This window comes from Microcebus murinus, chromosome 14, assembly GCF_040939455.1.
Source record: "Microcebus murinus isolate Inina chromosome 14, M.murinus_Inina_mat1.0, whole genome shotgun sequence".
Classification (NCBI taxonomy): domain Eukaryota; kingdom Metazoa; phylum Chordata; class Mammalia; order Primates; family Cheirogaleidae; genus Microcebus; species Microcebus murinus.
In genome coordinates this window covers 71,804,636-71,831,169 of record NC_134117.1, presented here as the reverse complement: position 1 = coordinate 71,831,169, position 26,534 = coordinate 71,804,636, and the positions used below count along the sequence as shown (strand labels likewise).

The 26,534-nt window shown below is 37.8% G+C and overlaps 1 protein-coding gene across 7 annotated transcripts in view; it reads left to right on the top strand.

The window, feature by feature from the left end:
* The window catches only part of LOC142860949 (mitogen-activated protein kinase 8), a 134,578-nt gene that overhangs the window by 90,720 nt on the left and 17,324 nt on the right, over positions 1 to 26,534 (top strand). For all 7 annotated transcript variants that reach the window (XM_076010236.1, XM_076010240.1, XM_076010237.1 and 4 more), the window contains 3 exons: positions 1,165 to 1,294; positions 6,409 to 6,467; positions 6,560 to 6,698. In XM_076010236.1, coding sequence (XP_075866351.1) covers positions 1,165 to 1,294; positions 6,409 to 6,467; positions 6,560 to 6,698 — 328 coding nt within the window. The remainder of the gene's footprint in view (positions 1 to 1,164; positions 1,295 to 6,408; positions 6,468 to 6,559; positions 6,699 to 26,534) is intronic.

Below are 26,534 nucleotides of genomic sequence, written 5' to 3'. Positions count from 1 at the left end.
TGAATTTAATGGTTAAAAATAAAACCTGTTGAATATAGTCAAAACTTCTAATAATTTTGTATGCTCTCTAAAATGTTTTTTAATTTGGGCAAGACATGTTTGTAAATACGGTATTTTTAAAGCAAGGATTATAATATATATGTTTTGGTATGTATATATGTATATAGGCAGTAGTTATGGTATATATAGAATGTGTAGATGTATCCATTTATGCAGTACCAATTTCTTGATACCTATTACAGCTACACAATATTTGATATAATGATATCATGATATAGCTACAAAATAAATTCAAGTTTTCAGTCATGTAAGAAAATAATATTAATCAGTAGTGAGCTATCTTTCCAAATATTACATAAACAGGGATAGTCTTTTTAGTATGTTTGGTGGTCCGATATAAAAAGCATGGCCTCATGTCTTAGTCTTCTAGTCTCATCTTTGCTTTTAACTTTCTCACTAACCTTGGGAAAATAATTAAACTGCTGGCCCTATATTAGGTAGTGGTGAGTCCAAGTGATTTTTAAGGTCTTTTAATAATAAAATTCTGTAATTTAAAGACACTTCACCTTATGCATGCTTCACCTTATTTGTGCTTCAGTTTCTCTGGCCTGTGTTATATGGTCAGTGTCATAGGGTAGAGGAAAATATGAAGAGTAATGAGTATGATGTATGTGCCTGTTACGAAGCAGCTTCTGATGTGCTGATATCTAGCATTTATATTTATAAACATTTTGATTTTTAGTTTCTCCTCCGAAAAAAAAAATTTAAAGGCTTTTTTAAAATTATAAAATAATCTTTTGTATACATACCTCTGTATGTACTTTCCTCTTCTGTATGTGTTGTGTTGTGTCCAAAGGAAGTAATGTGTTTTGCATTGAATGCCCACTGTTGCTAGGTGGATCTTCAAGGCACCACAATGAACAGGCAGGGTCTCTATCATCACAATCCATTGTCTCTTTGGATTCATGAGCATTTTAAGAAATATGGTTGTTTTACATTGTTGGAATACACTGTAATAGGTATAGAAGGCACATGTTGAGCATCATAGACTGGAAAATGATTCAGTTGTATTTGTCTTTGGAGAAAGGAATCTGCATGAGTTTTTCATGAATTCAGTTTTAAAGATTTTGGCTTAAGTTTTTGTTTTTGAATTTCTTATTACAGTGCTGCTTATGATGCCATTCTTGAGAGAAATGTTGCAATCAAGAAACTAAGCCGGCCATTTCAGAATCAAACCCATGCTAAGCGGGCCTACAGAGAGCTAGTACTTATGAAATGTGTTAATCACAAAAATGTAAGTGAATATTTTAGATTTCTTAATTATAGATGAAATCAAGGTTTAGTCATAAGTATATGAATATCAAAGACTTTTTAAATATTAGGGGATTTAAATTGTTTTTCTGTATTGAAATATTTAAAAGGGATATATATATGTATATGTGTGTATGTATATGTATGTGTGTGTGTGTGTATGTCTGTATACACAGGATGAATTTTTTCTCAACTTTATTAAATTATATCAAGAGAAAAATGGCTTTTGAAATTTAGATTGTGTAATTACCTGACATTTTAATTTACAAAAGGAGTTTTGAAGAGAGAAGTGTTGTAGAAGAACTTTATTCAGGCATGACCTCATCTTCTGCTTTTTGTTCTCTGTCAGGCTGATATTTCAGAAAACTGTAGCCTTAGCACAGGTATGAAATTGTTCCCAGTGTGCTTTGACACTGGAACTTTAATCATATTGAATATATAATTCAAATCACTTCTCCATACCCCACTCCCACCTCTTTGAGTGATGGCAATATTCACTGATCATTTTATGTTGAAGATAAAGCAGTTTAGTAGATATTTTGTGAAAATGGTTAAAGGGAATTAGGAAAACATTTTTAATTCCATTTTCTAATGATTATAAAGACTTAAACATACAACTTTTATTCATTTTGAGAATAAACAGTTATATATTTTTTTAACTTACATTAAGTTTATTGGCACTTTTATGATTATCTTAATGGAATGATTTCTCTAAGCTGAGAGGAAATAGACTAGGAGTGAGTGGTGTAAGGGATAGCTTTATGTAGTTCTAAACTGAAAGCATCTGACTGGAGACATTTTGTGGTATTTGTCCAAAAGAGTTTAAAAAATATAATGAGTTCAGTATTTTGATGGCAGATAATACAGATTACCACATTTTAAGAGCTAAGTATGTGCAAGCTTCTGGAGTTATTAGGTTCATCACTAAGGGAAGAAATTCATGGAAGTTAAGTATTAGGCTCCTTTTACTAGGGGAGCTTATAGTGTTGTTTTGAAGACAAAACAAGTTTATAAAGAGTTCAATAACAAACACCACAGAGCAGTAGCTATTTATCAAATGATGGTGGGTGAACCGTAAGTGCTGAGATCTCAAAAGAGAGATGATTTGTGTGAGCTTTGAACAGGGAAGACTTTTGGAAGGCTTAGATCTAGGCTGACTCTAGATGGGATTGAAGGATGAGGGCCTTCCGGAGAGGAAGAATGGCATAAAAAAAAGGCCCAAAGACAGAGGTTAAAGTAAGTCAGTGACAGGGAAGAAATTGTGGTAGCTATTCTTGTTCCAGGTGGGAGGTAGACATGTTGCTCATCACAGTTTTGCTGGTGATCCTTGTAGTTTTGTAGCCTGTGAATTGAGTTTCATGACTATGGCTGTGGTAACATTCCTTAGTTTTTTCTTTGGGAAGGATTCCAGTTATTCCTACCTCCCAAGCCTGGGTGACTGCAAAGAAAGGTGGTTCCATCAACTAAATGGAACATGGAGAAGCACGTTGTTTGTGATTAGCCCTGTAGCAGGAGTGACACAGATTCATCCAGGCAGTGCCCTCAGCACCCAGAAGAGTGCTGGACACAGCAGGTGCTTAGAACGTATTTGTTCAGTGAATGAATGTAAGGCTAAATATGGGAAAACCAAGAATGGTTAACTGAATTTTTCCACTCTAGGATGGATGGATGTATGTTTGTATATTGTATTGCCATGTTAAACAGTTTTATCCTCTGTACAGATCATCTCTTCATTGGTCTAAACATCTCTGGTTTTTCCCACTTTTTTCATAGATGGTTTTGACTTTCTGTTTCAACTTGGTCAATTATCTCTGAACGTACTTTGAAAAATCACCTAGCACACAGTACTGCATGTCTGATTGAATCCTCTGAGAGGAGCTGAGGCATGTCATCTCCTCTTAACTTGTGCACGTTATGACCCTCTTTGGAAATCATGTCACCATGTGACTCTTACTGTCTAAGCAAGTTCTTCTTTGTTACAGGCCTGTTAACAGGTCACATCTTGCCCAGCTTTTTTTTTTCTTTTGGTTTTGAAGAGTTAAGCATGGTGCATTCTATTTCTCCCTATTAAATTTCAAAGGTGAAATTTGTTTATTCTCCCTAAACTGTTAGAGATTGCTCTTTTCTTCTTTGTTCTAATTTTTCATTTGTTGGCTTCACTTTCCAGTTTTTCTCAGAACGTCTTCATAATAGATGGATTGATTCATCAGCAGTCTTTGTGTATATTGTAAAAACTACATGTCTAACTGTCACAATTATTCAGCCCTCCCCAGTCCATCATGTCATTCACATGGATGTTGTCATTAGAGACATTGTCAAAAATGCCTTTTTGAAATCTTCATATACTATATCTGGTTGCGTTTCTCTGACAGAAGGAAACAATGTTTCTCAATGAATTTTAACCTGTTCCTGGTAATTGTTACTTCTTTCCAAGCAGTCATATCCTACCCGCTAATCACAGTACTTGACTTTTGCTTGGCTGTTTAGTCTATAATTTATATTATTTCTTTTATTCCCCTTTTTGGAAAAAGGGTAGCTGTCTGCTTTAATCTTTTTTTATAATAGCTTTATTGAGATAAAATTCACATACCGTACAATTCACCCATTTAGAGTATATAATTTAGTGATTTTTAGAATAGTCACAGATATGTGGGACCATTATCACAGTTTTAGAACATTTTTATCACCTCAAAAGGAAATCCTATATCCTTTAGCGTCATTCCCCTACCTCCTATCTCCCTTAGCTCTAAACAACTGCTAATCTTTCTGTCTCTAGATGCCTTTCATCTTAAACACTCTCTTCTACTCTGGGATTTCCCAGATACTAATGAGAATAGTGTTACTACTTGTCCAGCTCTCCACATGTGCATTACATCTGGTTGGGAGACTTGAATTTATTTAAAGCAATTTTATTGTTGTTACTTACCCTATCTTAAATAAATTTTTTTTATCTTTTCTGGTCTGAATATCATTTTTCTGAATTTATTCACTAAAATATTTGAATGCCTTCTATAAGCAAGGCTTGATTCTTACAGGAATAACATAGATTCTGCACTCATGTTTATGTCCAGAAAAACATTCCCATCCCTAAGTACAATTGCCAGCAAACATTTTAAAATGTGTATTGGGTACCTTGCTATGTACTGGACTATAAAAGTGAAAAAAACATAGTTCTTTCTAATAAGGATTTTGTAGTAGGAATAAGGTTGTTGTGAAAACGAGACTAAAAGTACACTATGTTGAATGCCATAATAGCATTAGAAGATAACTGGGGACAAAGTAGAGAGAAATCAACTCTGTCAAGGACTAAGAGTTGTAAGACTGTACAAATAGAGGTCCCTCTTGAAGATAATTAAGTTTAGTAGGTAAATGAAAAGCATAGGCAGTAGTATGTTTAAAGGCATCGAGAGCCATTTAGTATGGCTAAAGCATGATGTTTAATAGAGGACTTAGCAGGAGATAAAATCAGTCAATGTGCTACATAGAGGGATATGAATATACTGCTAGGGCATTTTGGAATTTATTTGTTGGTTTTAAGTTTTTGAAGAGGTAAGTAATAAGATCAGATCTTTCTTTTTACCATATTTTAGGCAGTAAAATGGTAGCTGGATTTTCAGAAAAACCATTGTTAGGGTCCCTAATTGTCTTAGTCAGCTCAGGCTACTATAACAAAATACTGTAGACTGGGTGACTTAAACAACAGAGATTTGTTTCTCACAGTTTTGAAGCCTAGGAAGTCTAAGATCAAGATGCAGGCCAATTCAATTCTTGGTGAGGGCCCACTCCTTACCTGCCTGTGGTCAACTTCAGTGCATGCACATGGGAGGAGGGAGGGAGGGAGGGAGAGAGAGAGAGAGAGATGGGAGCAGAGTGGGAGAAGGAAGGGGAGAGAGAGACAGGGAGAGAGTACGAAAGAAAGAGAGTATGTGAGCACTCTTCCTCCTATAAGGCCACTAATCGCATTATGAGGGCCCTACCCTCATGACCTCATCTAATCCTAATTACCTCCCAAAGGCCCCATCTTCAGTTACTATAACATTATAGGCTAGAGCTTCAACCTAGAAATTTTGGGTAGACACAACATTCAGTCTGTAACACTAGTGTTAGAAGTAATTGTAGCATGAACAGTCTGTATGAGACGTTAGAATCCTCACCCTATATAGTAGCAGTAGAGAGAATGGAAAAAATGAGGTTGAAATTCAGACTGATAGTAGAATGGACAGCATTCTTTTGAATATTTATTATGGTGCAGATACGAAAAAAGGAGTCAAAAATCACTCTTGAGCCTCTTTTGCAAAAAAGAGAGGGCATATTGGAAAAGTAAGGGAGTTTGGTAGGAATGAAAATGAATTCAATTTTGTATTTGTTAGATGTCCATGTAAAATGGCAGTGTGTATCTGAAACGCATCAGCTAAGCAAAGACTTTTAATATTAAAATATATTTAGGAGTTATCCACATAAAGATGTTTGGAGAAAAAGAAATAGTTAATACCAGTCAGGGAAAGGGTCCAGATAGAGAAAAGGAAGGATGAAAGGCAGTGATGGGAAAGAGGGTATGCCTGTGGATGAGCCAGTGAGATAGACTGGGAATGAAAAAATCCAGGCAAGTGCAGTATTATGAAAAACAAGGGAAGGAAAAGGGCTAAGATTATATAGAGCTATTGAATTGGATAGGAGCTGGTAGTAGGTATTTAAAATTTTCTGACAAATTATGTAGAGGTTTTTATACTGTAAGTGCTTGATGGTTGACTGTTCACAAATGGAATGGGTTAAAGGTCCTCTATGTCCCCACCTTTTTAGTCCTCCCTTCCCTCTTCCCTCCAGCTCCTATATATTAAAGTTTTAGTATATACACTAAAAGATATTTAATATATCTTTTATATATCTTATGTCTTTATATGTCTTTTTGTCCAAACATCTCTATGTGGATAACTCCTAAATATATATTAAATATAAATATATTTATTTACTTGAGCTTAGAACATAAAATTTGAAAGATTTTAAACTAATGGTGGATTTTGTTTTTAACCCATGTATCTGTAGTTCCCAAGTGATTAGGAAGCAGTTTCTAATTTTTCTGTTTGCTTTTTACTACAGATAATTGGCCTTTTGAATGTTTTCACACCACAGAAATCCCTAGAAGAATTTCAAGATGTGTAAGTGTGGTAATTAAAAGTTTGCTATACTAGTACGTTTTTCTTAGATTGTTGCTGTACACTTTAGCTGTCGTCTTTTTTTATGCATGAAGTTACATAGTCATGGAGCTCATGGATGCAAATCTTTGCCAAGTGATTCAGATGGAGCTGGATCATGAGAGAATGTCCTACCTTCTCTATCAGATGCTATGTGGAATCAAGCACCTTCACTCTGCTGGGATTATTCATCGGGTTAGTAGAAAAACCATCATTGTATTCTTATCATTGAGATGAAATTCATGTAACAAAATTAACCATTTTAAAATGTACAATTCAGTGGTGTTTAGTACATTCACAGGGTTGTACAACTACTGCCTCTATTAAATTCTAAAATACTTTCATCACCCCAAAAGAAAACCCCACATTCCCTAGACCCTGACATCATACTAATCTACCTTCTCTGTCTATTGATTTGCCTGTTCTGGATATTTCATTATAAATGGGATCTCATGACTAGCTGGACAAGAGCCACTGGGAGCCCCAGCTCTTTGCCTCAGGTACCAGTTTGCTAGGAGAGGCTAAGAGGTTGAAATGGGCCTTTTGTCTCAGAACTTGGTGGACAGCTTTGTATGTTTCCTGCTACCTATTCAAGATAGACACTTGAGCTATATTCTTAAAAAGTAATAATAATTAAGTTTTAAAAAGAGAATTGTACAATATGTGACCTTTTGTGTCTGGCTTCTTTTACTTAGCATGTTTTCAAGGTTTATCCATATTGTAGCATGTATCAATAGTTCTCCTTTTTATGACTGAATAATATTATATACTACATTTTGTTTGTCCATTTATCCATTGATAGGGCATTTGGATTATTTCTACCTTTCAGCTATTATGGATAGTTCTGCTGTGAAAATTCGTGTTCGAATATCTGTTTTCACTCCTTCTGGGTATACACCTTGCAGTGGAATTGCTGGGTCATATGGTAACTCTATAGTTAACTTTTTGAGGGACCATCAAATTGTTTTACACAGTGGCTGAACCATTTTACATTCTCATTAGTACAGCTTATGAAGTTCCAGTTTCTCTGCATCCTCGTCGATACATATTATTGGACTTTGATTCTAGCCATCCTAGTGGTTATGAAGTGGTATTTGCTTGTGATTTTGATTTGCATTTCCCTGATGACTAATGATATTGAGAATCTTTTCATGTGCTTGTTGGCCATATGTATACCTTTTTTGGAGAAATGTGTAGTCAAGCCTTTTGTCCATTTTTTCATTGTGTTGTCTTTTTTTTTGTTGAAGGTATAGGATTTCTTTATATATTCCATGTACTATACCCTTATCAGATATATGATTTGTAAATATGTTCTCCTTTTCTGTAGCTTGTCTTTTCATTTTGTTGATGATATCCTTTAATGCACAGAAGTTTTTAATTTTCATGAACTGTAGTTTATCAATCAATGTTTTCCTTTTGTTGCTTATGCTTTTGGTGTCATATGTAAGAATCCATTGTCAAATCCCAGGTCATGAAGATTTAGCCTTATGTTTTCTTCTAAGAGTTTCATAGTTTCAGCTGTTACATATAGGTCTTTGATTAATTTTGAGTTAATTTTTTAATATGGTTTGAGGTAAGGGTCCAACTTCATTCTTTTTTATGTAGAAATCCAATGGTCCTGGCATTATTTGTTAAAGAAACTGTGCTTTCCCCATTGAATGGTTTTGACACCCTTGTGGAAAATCAGTTGGCCATAGACGTATGGTTTTCTTTCTGGACTCTTAGTTCTAGTTCATTGATCGGTGTGTTTGTCCATATACAAAGTACTACATTATTTTGATCACTATAGCTTTGTAGTAAGTTAAAGTGGGGAAGTATGAATTCTCCAACCTTGTTCTTTTTCAGTACTGTTTTGACTACTTTGGGCCCCTTGTGATTCTGTATGAATTGGAAGGTCAGCTTTTCTATTTCTATAGAAAAGGCCATTGGAATTCTAATAAGGATCTCATTAAATCTGTAGAGTACTTTGGAAGTTTTGCCATCTTAACAGTATTTAGTATTCCAGTTCATAAATGCAGGATGTCTTTCCATTTTCTTAGGTTGTATTAGTCTGCTTAGACTGCCATAACAAAATACCACAGATGGGGTGGCTTAAACAACAGAAATTTATTTTCTCATGGTTCTGTGGTCTAGATGTCCATGATCAAGTTGCCAGCAAATGTGATTTCTGCTGAGGCCTCTTTTCCTGCTTGCGGACAGCCACCTTCTTGCTGTGTCCTCACGTGGCCTTTGTTCCGCATGTGTGGAGAGAGAGTTCTGGAGTCTCTCTCTTCTTATAAAGACACCATTTCTGTTGGAACAAGACCCCACTCTTATGACCTCATTTTAACCTAGATTACCTTTTATAAGGGCCCTATCTCCAAATATAGTCACATTGGGGTTTGGGGCTTCAGTATATGAATTAGAGGGGGGATACAATTTAGTATATTACATGGGTCTTATTTAACTAATTTCAGCAATGTTGTGTAGTTTTCTGTGTATAAGTCTTTTACCTTCTTAGTTTATTCCTAAATTATATTCTTTTGGAAGTTATTATACATGGAATAAATGGAACTGTGTTATTTCCTTTTCAGATTGTTCATTGCTAGTATATAGAAATACAACTGATTTGGTATGTTGAGTTATCCTGCAACTTTGCTAAATATATTAGCTCTAAGTTTTTTAATGGATTAAATTCATGTGGTATCATTGATTTTTATATGTTGACATATCCTTCCATTTCTGGGATAAATCATATTTAGTCATGATATATAACCTTTGAATATGCTTTTGGGGTTGATTTGCTTTTTGTTGAGAATTTTGGCATCTGTGTTCATAAATAATATTGATATGTAGTTTTTTTTTATGATGTGTTAGTCTGGCTTTGGTATCAGGTAATGCTGGCTTCAGAAAACGTTTGGAAATATTTTTTTCCTGTTTTTTGGAAAATGTTAAGAAGGATTGGTGTTAATTTGTATAGAAATTACTGGTAGATTTTGCCATTGAAGCCATCTGGTACTGGACTTTTCTTTTTGGGGAGATTTCTGATTATTGCTTTACTTTCTTTGCTTATTATAGTATAGGTCTGTTCAAATTTTCTGTTTCTTGAGTCCGTTTTGATAATTTTGTGTCTTTCTAGGAACTTGTCCATTTCATCTAGTTTATCTAATTCAGGCATTCTCAAACTATGGCCCACGGGCCACATGCAGGTGTTTTTGCCTGTTTGTTTTTTTACTTCAAAATAAAAATATGTGCAGTGTGCATAGGAACTTGTTCATAGTTTTTTTAAAACTATAGTCCAGCCCTCCAACGGTCTGAGGGACAGTGAACTGGCCCCCTGTTTAAAAAGTTTGAGGACCCTGATCTAATTTGTTGGTGTATAATTGTTCATAGTATTCTCTTATAATCCTTTTACTGCTGTAAAGTAAGTGGTTATAGTCCCACTTTCGTTTCTGATTTTAGTTATTTTTATCTTCTTTCTTATTGTCCTAGTAAGTCTAGCTAAATGTTGGTCAGTTTTTGTTGATGTTTTCAAAGAAGTGACTTTGGGTTTTGTTGATTTTCTCTGTTTTTTTAATTCTCTATTTTGTTAATCTACGTTTTGATCTTTATTTTTTCCCTCCATCTTCTTGCTTTGGGGTTAGTTTACTATTCCCCTTTTCTTTTTTTCTTTTTTAAATCTCTTTCTGTTTTCTTAATATGGAATATTGGTTTGTTGATTTGCAATCTTTTTTTAATATAGGCATCTGCAGCTATGAAATTAGCCTCTGAGCTCTGCTTTCTCAGCATTCCCTAAATTTTGGTATGTTGTGTTTTCATTTTCATTTTGTCTCAAATTATTTTCTAATTTTCCTTTGATTTGTTCTTTGATTTATTGGTTGTTTAGAAGTGTGTTAACTTCCACAAATTTGTGAATTTTCTAAGCCAGGGAAAGGCGGGTGAAGCAAGAACTACTTAAAACACCAAAAATATTTCCTTTTTTTCCCAATTTTTTTTATTGTAGTAAAATAATATACATATAACATAAAATTCTACCATCTTAACCATTAAGTATACAGTTCCATGGTATTAAATACATTTATAATGTTGTACAACCATCACTACCTTCCATCTCCAGAATTTTTTTTATTTTGTAAAAAATACTCTATATCCATTAAATAATAACCCCTCACCTCCATCCCTGCAACTCCGGGCAACCTTCATTCTATTTTCTGTCTATATTATTTTGACTACTCTAAGTATTTCATTTAAATGGAATCATGCAATATTTGCCTTTTTGTGACTGGCTTATTTCAGTTAGAATAATGTGCTCAAGGTGTATCTATGTTGTATTAATAATACAGTGTTCCCCAACCTTTTTGGCACCAGGGACCAGTTTCATGGAAGACAGTTTTTCCATAGACCAGGAATGGGGCCTGGGGAGTAGGGGGATAGTTTGGGGATGATTTAAGTGCATTACATTTATTGTGTACTTTATTATTATTACATTGTAATATATAATGAAATAATTATACAACTGACCATAATGCAGAGCCTAATGCCACCATTGATATGGCAGGAGGTGGAGCTCAGGCAGTGATGTGAGCAATGAGGAGCAGCTGTAAATACAGATGAAGCTTTGCTCACTCACTTTCCACTCACCTCCTGCCGTGTGGCCCAGTTCCTAACAGGCTAAGGACCGATACTGGTCCACAGCCAGGGGGTCGGGCACTGCCTTTGTAACATATGTCCGAATTTCCTTCCTTTTTTAGGCTGAATAATATTCCATTATTTTATACACCATACTTTGCTTATCTATTCATCAGTGCACACTTGGATTGCTTCCGCATTTTAGCTATTGTGAAGAATGTTGCTTTTAAAATGATCGTTCAGATGCCTCTTTGAGACTACACGCATCTCTTTGAGACCGTGCTTTCAGTTCACTGAGTGTGTAGCCAGAAGTAGAACTGCTGGATCATATGGTAATTTTTTAACTTTTTGAGGAACTGCCACACTGTTTTCCCCACCTACTCTACTATTTTATATTCCCACCAGCAGTACACAAGGATTCTGATTACTCCTTATTCCCGCCTACACTTTTCTGTTTTTCTGATAGATAGTAATCTTCCTAATTGGTATGAGGTAGTTTCCTATTTTTTTAAGTTACCTTTTTCTTGATTCTGAGTTTACTTGGTTGCTGTGAACCTTTGAATATTTTCTAGAATTCTGAAAGACTTTATTCTGATGTTTTTTGCTCTGTTTTCTGTGCTTCTCTGGAGTCATTTTGTCTGATGTCACTGCTTCTCATCATGTTCTTGGACAATTATATTTCATTGATTTACATGGAATAGTATAAAGTTTATTTTTGCTCTGAAATGAAGCAGTATAAAAAATAAGCTGCTGTCATTACCAACATATAAACTTGAATATTCACCAGCATTGTGTTTTCTATATACATATACAGAAATATTTTATAATTTTTGCATTCTAGATTTTTAAACAGCTTTTTTGAGATACAATTCGTATACCATACAATTTACTCACTTAAAGTTTACAATTCAGTGTTTATTATATTCAAAGATTGTACACCCATCACCACAATCCATTTGGGCATTAAATATGAAATGTCCGATTTCAAATCAAAAGTTTAGTTTATTATATCCTAAACAAGAAGCAGAACAATTAATCAAAGTATACGCGTAAGCTATGGACACACTTTTACTATATTTTTTTTTGGCATATTATGGGGGTACAGATTTTAAGGTTTCAATAAATGCCCATTTCCCCCCTCCCCCCAAAAGTCTGAGTCTCCATCATGACCATCCCCCAGATGGTGCACATCTCACTCATTATGTATGTATATACCCGCCCCCCTCCCCCCTCCCACCTCCCCAATACCCTATTACTGTAGCACCTATGTGTCCACTTAGGTGCTACTCAGTTAATACCAGTTTGCTGGAGAATATATCTGGTGCTTGTTTTTCCAATCTTGGGATACTTCACTTAGTAGTATGGGTTCCAGCTCTAACCAGGAAAATATAAGATGTGCTATATCACCATTGTTTCTTAGAGCTGAATAGTACTCCATGGTATACATATACCACATTTTATTAATCTATTCTTGGATTGATGGGCACTTGGGCTGTTTCCACAGCTTTGCAATTATGAATTGTGCTGCTATAAACATTCGAGTGCAGGTGTCTTTTTTGTAGAGTGTCACTGGATCATTTGGGTAGATGCCCAGCAATGGGATTGCTGGATCAAATGGTAGATTCACTTGTATCGCTTTAAGGTATCTCCATATTGCTTTCCACAGAGGTTGAACTAGTTTGCAGTCCCACCAGCAGTGTAGGAGTGTTCCTCTCTCTCCGCAACCACGCCAGCATTTATAGTTTGGAGATTTTTTGATAAAGGCCATTCTCACTGGGGTTAAGTGATATATCATTGTGGTTTTGATTTGCATTTCCCTGATGATTAGAGATGTTGAGCATTTTTTCATATGTTTGTTGGCCATTCTTCTGTCTTCTTTAGAAAAGTTTCTGTTCAAGTCCTTTGCCCACTTTTTAATGGGGTTATTTGATTTTTTCTTCCTGATTTTCTTGAGTTCTAAGTATATTCTAGTTATCAGTATCTTATCGGATGCATAGGATGCAAAAATTTTCTCCCATTCTGTAGGTTGTCTGTTTACTTTCATGACTATTTCTTTGGCTGTGCAGAAGCTTTGTAGTTTGATCATGTCCCATTTATTTATTTTTGTTGCTGCTGTGATTGCCTTTGGGGGCTTCTTCATAAACTCTTTGCCCAGGCCGATGTCTAGGAGAGTGTTTCCAACTTTTTCCTCTAGAGTTCTAATAGTTTCATACCTTCGGTTTAAGTCTGTTATCCAGCGTGAGTTGGTTTTTGTGAGAGGTGAAAGGTGTGGGTCCTGTTTTAGCCTTCTACAGGTGGCTATCCAGTTTTCCCCGCACCATTTATTGAAAAGGGATTCTTTTCCCCAGCGTATGTTTTTGTCTGCTTTGTCAAAGATTAGATGGCTATATGAGGATGGTTTTATATCAGGATTCTCGCATCTGTTCCACTGGTCAATATTCCTATTTTTGTGCCAATACCATATTGATTTAATTACTACAGCTTTGTAGTATAGTTTGATATCTGGCATATTAATGCCTCCCATTTTGTTTTTGTTGCCTAGAATTGCTCTTGATATTCGGGGTCTTCTTTGGTGCCATACGAAGCATAAAATTATTTTTTCTATATCTGTGAAGAATGCTGATGAGATTTTAATAGGTATTGCATTGAATCTGTAGATCAGTTTGGGTAGTATAGACATTTTGATGATATTGAGTCTGCCGATCCACGAGCATGGTATGGATTTCCATCTGTTTACATCCTCTGCTATTTCCTTCCTCAGTGTTTCATAGTTCTCCCTGTAGAGGTCTTTTACGTCCTTGGTTAAGTATATTCCTAGGTACTTTAATTTCTTTGTTGCTATTGTGAAGGGAATTGAGTGTTTGATTTGGTTCTCAATTAGATTGTTGTTGGCGTATATGAATGCCTCTGATTTCTGTGTATTGATTTTGTATCCTGAGACTTTACTAAATTCATTGATCAGTTCCAGGAGTTTCTTGGTTGAATCTTTGGGGTTTTCTAGATACAATATCATATCATCAGCAAACAGTGAAAGTTTGATCTCTTCTGCCCCTATTTGGATACCTTTGATTCCATTTTCCTGTCTGATTGCTGTAGCCAAGACTTCCAGCACTATGTTGAACAGAAGTGGAGATAGTGGGCAGCCTTGTCTGGTTCCAGTTCTAAGTGAGAATGATTTCAATTTTTCCCCATTCAGTATGATATTGGCTATGGGTCTGTCATATATGGCTTGTATCAATTTTAGGTATGTCCTTTCTATGCCTATTTTCTTAAGTGTTCGTATCATGAAAGGGTGTTGAATTTTGTCAAAAGCTTTTTCTGCATCTATTGAAAGAATCATGTGGTCTTTGTTTTTGCTTCTGTTTATGTGGTGAATTGCATTTATAGATTTACGTATGTTGAACCAATCCTGCATCCCTGGGATGAAGCCCACTTGGTCGTGGTGGATTATTTTTTTGATAAGTGTCTGAATTCGGTTAGCTAAGATTTTGTTCAAAATTTTTGCATCTATATTCATTAGGGATATTGGTCCGTAGTTTTCTTTTTTTGTTGCATCCTTTCCTGGTTTTGGTATCAGAGTAATATTTGCTTCATAAAAGGTGTCGGGGAGGTTTCCGTTCTTCTCGATGTTGAGGAATAGTTTCTGCAAGATAGGTACTAGTTCTTCTTTGTAAGTGTGGTAAAATTCGGGTGTGAAGTCATCTGGACTGGAACTTTTCTTTTTAGGGAGATTTTTAATTGCTGTTTCTATTTCAGCTATTGAGATTGGTCTGTTCAGGGAATCTATTTCTTCCTGGTTGAGCCTAGAGAGGCTGTGTGTTTCTAGAAATTTGTCCATTTCCTCCACATTTTCCAGTTTGTGTGCATAAAGATTTTTGTAGTATTCATAAATTGTATCTTGTATCTCTTTGGGATCAGTTGTGATATCTCCTTTTTTGTTCCTGATGGAGCTTATTAGAGATTTCTCTTTTCTGCTTTTCGTTAGCTTAGCCAATGGTGTGTCAATTTTGTTTATTTTTTCAAAGAACCAACTTTTTGTTTTATTAATCTCCTGAATAGCTTCCTTGTTTTCAATTTCGTTTAGTTCTGATTTGATCTTGTTGATTTCAGTTCTTCTGCTGGGTTTGGGGCTGGTCTGCTCTTCTTTTTCCAGCTCTTTGAGTCGTTTCATTAGATTGTTTATTTGTGATCTTCTTGTCTTTTGGTTATAGGCATTTATGGAGATAAACTTTCCTCTCAGAACTGCTTTAGCTGTGTCCCAGAGGAGTTGATAACTTGTCTCTTCATTGTCGTTTTCTTCATAGAATTTTTTTATTTCCGTCTTGATTTCTTCATTTATGGAGTAATCATTTAGTAGGAGGTTGTTTAATTTCCACGTTTTTGTGTAGAAATGTGAGTTTCTGTTAGGGTTAATTTCTAGTTTTATTCCACTGTGATCTGAGAAGGTACATGGTATGATTTCTATCTTTTTAAATTTCTTGAGATTTTCTTTGTGTCCTAGGATATGGTCAATCTTAGAGAATGTCCCGTGAGCTGATGAGAAGATCGTATATTCAGTGGATTTTGGGTATAATGTTCTGTAGATGTCTGTCAGACCCAATTGTTCTAGAGTTTTGTTTAAGTCCATTATTTCTTTATTAATTTTCTGTTTGGAGGATCTGTTTCATGCCGTCAGTGGGGTGTTGAAATCTCCGGTGATTATGGAGTTGCTATTAATCCATTTGTTTAGCTCCAGTAAGGTTTGCTTTATGAATCTGGGTGCACCTAACTTGGGTGCATATATATTTAAAATTGTTATCTCTTCTTGTTGAACTGTGCCCTTCACCATTATATAATGACCCTCTTTGTCTTTTACTACTTTTGTTGGTTTAAAAACTAAATCATCTTAAATTAGAACTGCCACATCAGCCTTCTTTTGGCTTCTATTTGCTTGGAATATTGATCTCCACCCTTTTATTTTTAGTCTATATGCATCCTTGCAGGTTAGATGTGTTTCCTGAAGACAGCATATACTTGGCCTGTATTTTCTTATCCATTCAGCCAGCCTATGTCTCTTGAGTGAAGAGTTTAAGCCATTTACATTTATTGAGAGAACTGATAGGTAAGGTAGATTACTGATCATTCTGTTGGGTTGGATGTTGTTGCTATGATTTCTGTCTTGAGCCGTTGTAATATCTGGCCTTTAATATCTTTGGGATTTGGTTGTTTTTATATGCGTGGGTTATTATTATGATGTTTTGTGCGTAACACTGTTTTAAGTACTTCTTGTAGGGCTGGTCTTGTCTTGGTGAATTCTCTGAGCCTTTGCTTGTCTGAGAATGTTTTTTTTTGTTTTTTTTGTTTTTTTTTTAATTTTTTTTTTATTTTGGCATATTATGGGGGTACAGATTTTAAGGTTTCAATAAATGCCCATTTCCCCCCTCCCCCCAAAAGTCTGAGTCTCCATCATGACCATCCCCCAAATGGTGCACATCTCACTCATTATGTATGTATATACCCGCCCCCCTCCCCCCTCCTACCTCCCCAATACCCTATTACTGTAGCACCTATGTGTCCACTTAGGTGCTACTCAGTTAATACCAGTTTGCTGGAGAATATATCTGGTGCTTGTTTTTCCAATCTTGGGATACTTCACTTAGTAGTATGGGTTCCAGCTCTAACCAGGAAAATATAAGATGTGCTATATCACCATTGTTTCTTAGAGCTGAATAGTACTCCATGGTATACATATACCACATTTTATTAATCTATTCTTGGATTGATGGGCACTTGGGCTGTTTCCACAGCCTTGCAATTATGAATTGTGCTGCTATAAACATTCGAGTGCAGGTGTCTTTTTTGTAGAGTGTCACTGGATCATTTGGGTAGATGCCCAGCAATGGGATTGCTGGATCAAATGGTAGATTCACTTGTATCGCTTTAAGGTATCTCCATATTGCTTTCCACAGAGGTTGAACTAGTTTGCAGTCCCACCAGCAGTGTAGGAGTGTTCCTCTCTCTCCGCAACCACGCCAGCATTTATAGTTTGGAGATTTTTTGATAAAGGCCATTGTCTGAGAATGTTTTTATTTCTCCTTCAAATGTGAAGCTTAGTTTTGCAGGGAATAATATTCTAGGCTGGGCATTGTTTTGTTTCAAAAGAGTGAGAATGGGGCCCCAGTCTCTCCTTGCTTGTAAAGTCTCATTAGAGAAGTCTGATGTAATTCGAATTGGCTTTCTCTTGTATGTTACTTGCTTCTTTTTTCTTACAGCTCTTAGAAGGGCCTCTTTAGTTGATACTTTGGTCAGTCTGATGGACTGCATGTCGTGATGTCTTCCTGTTTTCATTGAATCTCCCAGGGGTCCTCTGAGCTTCTTGAACTTGTATATCAAGATTTTGAGCAAGGCCTGGGAAATTTTCCTCTATTACATCTTCAAACAGCTTATCCAACCCTTGAGTGTTGTCTTCTTCCCCTTCTGCTAACCCTATCAGCCTCACATTAGGTTTCTTCACATAATCCCACAGCTCTTGTTGGCTTTGCTCTTTTCTCTGCTCTATTTCTGTGACTGGTTTATTTAATTGGAGGGTGTTATCTTCAAGCTCTTTCTTCTGTTTGATCTACCCTGTTCTTGTGACTTTCCACTGTATTTTGTAGTTCCTTGAATTGATTCTTCATTTCCAGGAGTTCGGTTACACTTTTCTTCATTGTGCCTATTTCTTTTTCCATATCCTGGAGGCTTTTTGTGGTTTCTTTGTGTTGGTTATTGAGTTGTTGTTGCAGCTCAGTGAGTGTTCTTATGATCCACATACGAAATTCCTCGTCTGTCATATTGGTTGCCTGATTTTGGTTGGTGTACGTTTCCAGGGGGCTGGTGCTCCTCTTTGGGGGTGTGTTTTCCGTTTGGTTCTTCATATTTCCTAAGTTCTTTCGCTGATTTCTTCCCATGTCGATCAGTTGTTGTTTCTTTCCTTAAGTTATTGTTTGGGTATTCACACACCTTGTTTAGTTTCTGAGGCGTTAGGTGGTGTCTGTGGGTGAAATTGGACCACTTCCTATACATTGAGTCAGTGGGTGCCGTGGAAAGGCTGTGCAAGATTCTGTCCCTGTCAGTAGGTGGCGTTTGCTTGGAGGAACAGGCTATGCTGTTGATTTTGTGTCCTGTTATCAGCTCTTGTTCTGGGTGGAGCTGGGTTGGGTAAGCCTGCCCTCAGGCCGTTAGCAGGGGTCAAAGTTCTGTTCTGTGCTTCCAGGGAAAGCTGTCAGGGCGGGGCTGGAATGGTCCCGCTCAGCCAAAAAGTCTCGGTGTGGGGGTGGGGCTGTCTGAGACCCGCAGTCTGGAGGGGCCTTGCTTCTTTCCACCCTCCCCAAGTCCGCAGCTACTCCTGGGCCTCTGCCAGCAGGCCAGACCACAAGCCATCAGGCCTCCCGGGACTGTGATGTCGGCGGGGAGGTTCCCTGCACAGGAACGCCACCTGGGTTGGGCGCACGGCCTCCTCCTGGGAGGAGGGTTGCCCTCTAGGACGCCGATCCCTCCCTGGAGGCACACACACCTCAGTAGGCTGTTCACGTACAACCCTTCTGTGCCCCAGGCAATGCTACCCCTCGGTGCAGGGGATCTGGTCTGCAGGTCCGACCTCTGGGTCCCAGGGTTCAAACTGTATCCCCACCAGGGAGAGGATTTCCGGTCCAAATTCACCCACAGGGAGCCAAAGTTGCGTCTATGTCTCTCATCCTCTGAATCGGCACTGTTCTCCTGGGAACACCGTGCCAGCAGCACCTGAGAGGGTGGGTGGGTAGGGAGCTCACAGTCTGAGTTCCCCTGAGTCAGCTGTAGGGTCCCAAAAGGGAAGGTCCTGTTCCCTGGAGGTGCCTCTGGCTGGTGGCTGTATTGTCTCTCTGAGCAGCCGCGGGTAGGGTCAGCGGAGGGGAGGACGAGGCAATATGGCGCCTGCCGCGCGGCTCGGGTCTGTGCACACGGAGGTGCCCGGAGGAAGTTGGGAACCTGGTGCCACGTCTGCTACAGGCTCACCGCTGGCTGGCGGCGGCGGTCTCTGGGCTGATGTCCGCAGGTCTCTCCACCTGCTGGGGAGCCCACCAGCAGTCCCAAATGGAGGGGAGTGGAAACAGAAAATCCACCTACCCTTGCCGCTGGTCTCCGGGCTGCTCCGGTGGTCTCAGCTTCCAGTTCTCCTCCGTAGCCTCCTCCTGTGGAGTCCCCCGGGGTCTCAGGTACTCCTCCTTCCGGCCCTTGTCAGCTGTATGCTCGTCTTCTTGCTTCTTTCCTCTAATTTCTGCTAGAATCTGTCTTTTCTGCAGAGATACTCTGTCTGGCGGTGTTATTCGCCCGCCATCTTGCTCCACACCTCAGTTTTACTATCTTAATGGTAGCTTGTTTATGCCAGCATTGAAGAAGCCTGGAGTGTGAGTGGTGATGAAATCAGGGAGGGCGTTTTCCACAGCTTGTTGAGAATTGAATATTTTTCCCTAGAAGAAGTGGTCCAAAGCCTGGATGAAGTGGTAGTCAGTTGGTGCAAGGTCTGATGAATACAGTGCACGATAGTTTCCAAGTTCAGCCTTTGTAGTTTGAGCAGTGTTTGTGCAACATGCGGTTGAACATTGTCTTGCCAAGAGGATTGGCCTGTCTCTGTTGACCAATCTTGGCTGCTTAATTGGCAAGCATCTTCATCATTTCGTCCAGTATGTTACAGTAGACATCTGCTGTAATTGGTTGACCAGATTTCATGAATCCATAGTGGATAATACCAGCGCTGGATCCCCAAACTGACACCATTAGCTTTCTCTGATGAGTATTCAGTTTTGGATTGTGTTTTGGCACTTCATCTTTATCCAAGCATTGTGCTGAACACTTGCAGTTGTCAAAATAATCCATTATTCATCACATGTAACAATATGGTGTAGAAACGGTTTGCCTTTATGTCATGACAGCAAAGAAAGGCAAACTTTGAGATGATTTCTCTTCTGATGCTCATTTAATTCATGTGGAACCCATCTATCTAGCTTCTTGACCTTGCTGATTTGTTTCAAATGGTCCAATATTGTTGGAACAGTAATGTCAAACCTTGCTGCTAATTCACATGCAGGTTGAGACGGATTCGCTTCCACTACAGCTCTCAGCTCATCATCATCATCTGTGTTGGTCTCAGGTTCGCCACATGGCTCATTTTCAAGATTAAAATTACCAGAACAGAACTTCTCAAACCATTCATGTACTATGTGTTCATTAGCGACATCCTTTACAAACACTTTGTTGGTATTTTGAGCTGCCTTTACTGCATTGGTTCCATGATGAAACTCATATTTGAAAATAATTCAAATTTTGGACTTATCCATGGTTTCACAAAAATTGCTTTAAAATTTTTTGAAAGATAATCACTAGCCAAACTGTGCATTTGAAAGAATGAGGATGTATCTTCACAATACAAATAAAACAAGAAGTGTCAAAGTGAAATGTCAGAGATACCAACTATCTAACTTAAGGAAATCGGACATTTCATACTTAATAATTTTATACCACTTTGTCCTCCTAAAAGAAACTCCAAACCCATTAGCTATCACTTCCCATTTTTCCCTGTCCCCTTCACCTCCAGCCCTAGACAGCCACTAATCTATGTTTTGTCTCTATATTTGCCTATTCTGGACATTTTGTTTAAATGGAATTATGTAATATGTGGTTTTTTCTGGTTGGCTGCTTTTACCTAACATATTTTCAAGATTCATTCATGTATGCATCATGTATCAGTGCTTCATTTCTCTTTATTGCCAAATAATATTGCACTGTAATGTCTGTACTGCATTTTGTTTATCCATTTTATCCATTCATCACTTGATAGGCATATAGGTTGTTACCATATTTTGGTTGTTATGAGTAATGCTGACATGAACATCATAAAATTTTCTCTGTGGATGTATGTTTTTGTATTTTAGTTTTAATTATAGCTTTTTTTTTTAAATCACTGTGTCTAATTTGAGAGGAATTTTTTTAAATTATATAATTCAGTGGAATTTTATCTCCTATCTGAGCCACCTTATTCATAACCTTATTCATAACAAAATAAATACATAGATTTATGTTCAAGGTATAAGATAATTATGTATCTGAGCTATTTAGGCTTATCCTTAATTATTCTAAGTGAATTCCTTTGTATATTGCATAGATAGCTCCTCTACTGTAGTCTTTAAACAACCTAATAGAAATCTCTTTAAATGGGATTGTATTTTATCTTCCTGAGCCCATACTCATATACTATGTGAAGTAGAGCAAATGAATTAAACTTTTGGGTTTAGTTGATTGGTTTGTTTCCTGAGTCCTTAGACCAGGACATTAATTCACCACCATGAAAGTTCATTTGATTATAGTAAAGTAAAATCTTCCTTATGGAAGGCTTCCAGATTAATGGGGATAATAGACAGGTAGACTAGAAAAACAAACCAAATGGTAGAAGATAAAAAAAATGGAAACAGCAAGAAGCATAAAAAAGAAATATGAAATCACAGAAGACCAATATATAACATAATGTGTTAATGGGATTAGTCCCTTAGTAAAAAAAAAAAAAAAATCAGAGTCTGATACCCACAAAAAAGCTGAACAACAGAAATGCAAACATGAGAAAAACAAGAGTAACTCCTTTCAGTGATGTAAAATTGAATATGGTGGGGCCACGAAGGAAGCGTTCCTTCCTGGGGATGGAGAGTCACTTTACAAAGATGAAGGGTGTAATCCAATTAGGAGAGAGAACTATCACGAAACTTTACACATAAAGTAGAGTAACGGCACAAAACATCATAGTATTGGGAGATTCTAACACTCCTTTAGTGTCAACAGATAAAGTGGCAAAAATGAAGCACAGCCACAGAAAATTTCTTAATAAAGTTGAGCTAATAAGAGACATAGTGGGTTCTGATACCTATTATGAAGAATATACTTTCTTTATCTTGGGGTGGGCTATGTGAGAGACAAACTCTAGGGTGGAGATAAGCATGTAAGAAGTTTACAGGAGGGTTCCTTCAGGATCAACATCTATGAGGGAATAAAGGAAGTAAAAATGGACAGAGGGAGAAATTGAAATGGATGTAATCACTACAAGGGCCTCAGCTGGTGACTCAACCAGCCCTTTATGCTGAGGAGCAGCATGACCTGAGGGCTGTTCCTGGGGAGATTTGCTGAAGCCTGTGGCTGGGAGTGGTAGCAGCTGCTGGAAGAGTGAGTGCCTCAGGTCTGAACCAGGGAGCTGCCATGCCACTTGTTCCTTCTTTCTTTGTATAGTAAGTTCTAGAAACTGCTTCTCCCAGATTTTTGTTGTCTTTTCCTAGAGCAACTTCTGAGAAGTTTAATGAGGTAAACTACAGCCTCCATTTTTGCTGCTGGTCTTGAGGCCACAGTTGATGCTCATCTCTCTGCTCTACTACTCATTCTGGATTTACCTCACCCTTGGCTAGTACCTCTGCTGGTCTGAGAGCCCTTACTTGGTAAAATCACCTGACCTTTCATTCCTTAGGGGGGTTCATTGCAAGTCAGGGTTGGAGGCGGGATTCCACATAGTCACTCAGAGACCAAAGCTAAATGAGGCTCCATCATCTAGATGGTTCCTGGTCACTTTGTCAGGGGAGGAGAAAGCTTGATGACTGGCTCTTCTGAGCTTCGGCCTGGAAGGGACACACATCACTTCTGCTTGGAGTCCATTGGCAGAGCTAGCCAGCCATAGGACTTATGTAATTGTAGAGGAGCTGAGAAATGTCAGAACAGACTTCAGAATGGTGGTGAGCACCAGTCTGTGCCACAGTCTGCCCTCTGGCTGTCAACATTACTTTGCTACCTTTATTCCATACCTCCTTAAAGGAGATAGCCCAAAGTCCTATTTCATCAAGGCATTTAACTCCAAGTAATGTGGACAGTAAATGTCCATGTCAAATTCAGACATTGCTCCTTTTGGTCTAGGAATTAGGAACTGGAATGACCAAATTATCTGTCTACCCCCATTACATCCCCCTCAAATACCTTAGATAGAGTGGCTAAAAGGGCCAGAGTTACCACAATAAACAGTTTCCATTTGGAAAACTGAAAAATATAGTTGTTGGTTAGCTGTGATTGAATTTCTACTGGGCAGATATTGTGCGTGTCCCTTGCCCTGCAGGTAGGTGGGGAATATTCCTCCATTAGGCCCTGACTCTGATCTCTGTAATATCTGTCCTGTGTTCTCTGTGATAGCTGGGTCCACCCCGTGGGAGAGTCTTCGTTTTCTGTTATCCTCCTTGAATATATCTGAAGTGGCTATTGAAGAAATATATTCTCCTTGAGGGCTCTTCACCTTTCTCAGCCTGCTTACCACCTGTAAAAGATTGGGGCCCAAGGATCTTTCTAAAGTAGTTGTTTTCAACTGCACCACTATTGACATTTTGGACCAAATAATTCTTTTCAGGGTCTGTCCTGTTCATTGTAGGGTGTTAAGCAGCATTCCTGGCCTCTGCCCACTAGATGCCAGTAGTACTCCTCAGTTGGGATAACTGAAAATATCTCTTTGACATTGCCAAATATTCCCTGGGGGCAAAGATGCTGTGAATTGAAAACCACTGTTTTTAAGTACAGAATGGTCATAGATCTAAGAGTTATCTAGCTCTCTCAGAAACTTAAATGGTTTCTTATCATTTTGATTATAATTCTTTTCAAAGCATCTTTGTTAATTCACAGGTCCTATATTCTTGACTTAACTGAGGCTGTCTTGAGTCTATCTTTAAGCTTTCTGGCTTCTATTGGCAGACTGAGACAATTTCATCAATTGATTCTATAGCTATTTTTTCCTTAAAGACTTTCAAAATTGTTATGTGAAAATGATGCATAAAAACCAACTCAAGATATCAGTGGCTTAAAACAACATTTATTGTTTGCTCATGGCTCTGCACCGTTGGCTATGTGGCACTGCTCCAGATCATGGGTCAGGTTCAGGCTTGTTTCATGTTTGGTTTCAGCATTCAAGCTGAAAGAGTACTTCCCAGACACATCCTTTTCTCATGGCACAAGGTAGATGAGTGAAAGCCATGCTAAATCAAGCACATTCCCCCACATACATTAGCTGAAATAAGTCACGTGACTGAGCTGATCAACAGGGTGAGGACACCTTCTGGGGTGGGCAGGGATATTTGCTGACCACTCTGCCATACCTTTTCGGAGAGATCTAGTTGCATTTAGCTTTTCCAAAATGGAAAGGCCCTAAAATTCTAGACTCTGTTTCCATTTATTTCTACTTTTAAAGGTTGCCAATTCTTTCAAATGCAGCTAATAGCCACCAACATAACCTATTTAAGATTTGCCTTCCAGTCTCTTTTTCTGGAGTAGGGGTCAGCAAACTTTTTCTGTAAAAGCCATGTAGTAAATGTTTTAGGCTTTGCAGACAATAGTCTTTGTCATAGCTACTAGACTCTGCCATTGTAACACAAACACAGTTGTGGACAGTATGTAATTGAATTGTGAGTGTCACTGTGTTCCAATAAAACTTTCTTTACCGAAGCAGGCAAGCCTTAATTACCAACCCTGTCCTAGAGTGTCAGGTTCATTATGCAAGTGCTGTGCAGGTGCCAGATTCATGAAATGTTTTGCTACTATATAACCTAGATCACCTTTCCAACCTTTGATGTTAGTTTTCCCTGCTGCTTAACTGCTAAGTCATGATCTTGTGTTTTTAGAGTAGTAACATCCCGTTCCTGGCACCAGTTTCAGTGTTAGTCAGAATAGACTCATCTATGCTGAGGTAACAAATAAACCTTGAACTCTCAGTGGCTTAACATGACTAGGGTTTATTTCCCGTACTGGATGTCTGGCACAGGTCATGGTGAGGGTGGGGACTCTGCTCTATATAGATGCTCAACAACCCAGGCTGCCAGATGGCCTGCTGTGTGGGACATTCCTAATCACCAAAGCAGGGGAAGAGACCATTAACTAGAACTACTCCCGTGACCTTGCCTGGCTGAGGAGTCTGGGAAAATCTGAAGAAGAAAAATGGAATATGTTGGGTTAGTTCCACTGCCTCTGCCACAAATCCATATAAATTCCAAATTATTCTTCTTGTAGTTAGCAGTATAACTAACATTTGTAGAAAGGTGCATACTGATATACAAAGATGGATTTCATTTAATATTCCTGGAGTCATTTTTTTTTGACAATTTGTTTTCCTTAACAAAACATATCTTTTTCTAAAATATAATTGTGTTTTGCTCTTAATAGTTCCAAAATAAAGTATTTAAGGTTGCAATTTTACTTCTAGACTAGAATGCACTGGTATAAAGTTCCAGTAGTGTTCAACCATCACAATAGACATTAAAGTAATAATATTTATTTTAATATTTAATATTTATTCAAAGGTTGTAATATTCTTTTACAGGCAGTGTTACTTTGCTGAGATACTGTATTTTAGAAATATTAGCAGCATTAGTTTACAGAATAGCAGTAATGAAATTTTTATCTTATGTTTCACTAAGTCCATTGATATGTTGGTATATTTAATTTCATAAAGCCATTAGATTATGTATCTTCCCATTTTTTTTTTTGAGACAGAATCTCACTCTGTCGCCGGGGCTAAAGTGCAGTGGCATCATCATAGCTCACTGTAACCTCAAACTCCTAGGCTCAAGGGATTCTCTTGCCTTAGCCTCCAGAGTAGCTGGGATTACAGACATTATAGCACTACACCCAGTTAACTTTTCTATTTTTTGTAGAGACAGTGATCTTTTTCTTGCTCAGGCTGGTCTTAAACTCCTGGCCTCAAGCGATCCTCACACGTCAGTTTCCCAGAGTGCTAGTACAGTCATGAGCTACTGCGCCCAGCCTAGATTATATATTTACTAAACCCACCCATGATTACCTATCAAAATATGTTAAAGACAACATACATGCTGATCTGAATGTAGACATTATAAAAGTAATCTTTGTCTTTCTAGTCATCTTTTTTCCCCCCTTTTGTATTAACTACTGGTGTTTGATATATGTACTGCACATCAGTACAGGTAATGCATTGTATTTGTGTTGTGAAAAATTGCTTTCTTTCTTCTTTGGTCCTTCCATTTACAGTAGGATTCATCAAAGGTAACAGACAAAGTATGTAAAATATGAAGCCATGAGTGTTCCTGCTGCTGCCTTTGTTTTAATGGGCATAGTATAGAATTCCTTAAGGTTTGAGGTCAGGTGAAAGTCTTTCACAAAAAATGATTTAATAATATCAACAGCTGGTAATTTTGTAGATTAGTGGCACCAGGTCAATGGTGTCCTACCTCTACAGGTGGAAAAAAATGTATGAGCAAATTCGTGTGATTTCAGGTGGGATATCAGGAGTAGAAAAACTGATAACGACAGTTCTGGTCCTTTAGAACTGAATGTCTGCCCATCTGAAAGGTCAAATACCATTTGCTAGGATTGACAGAATGGCCCATTGTT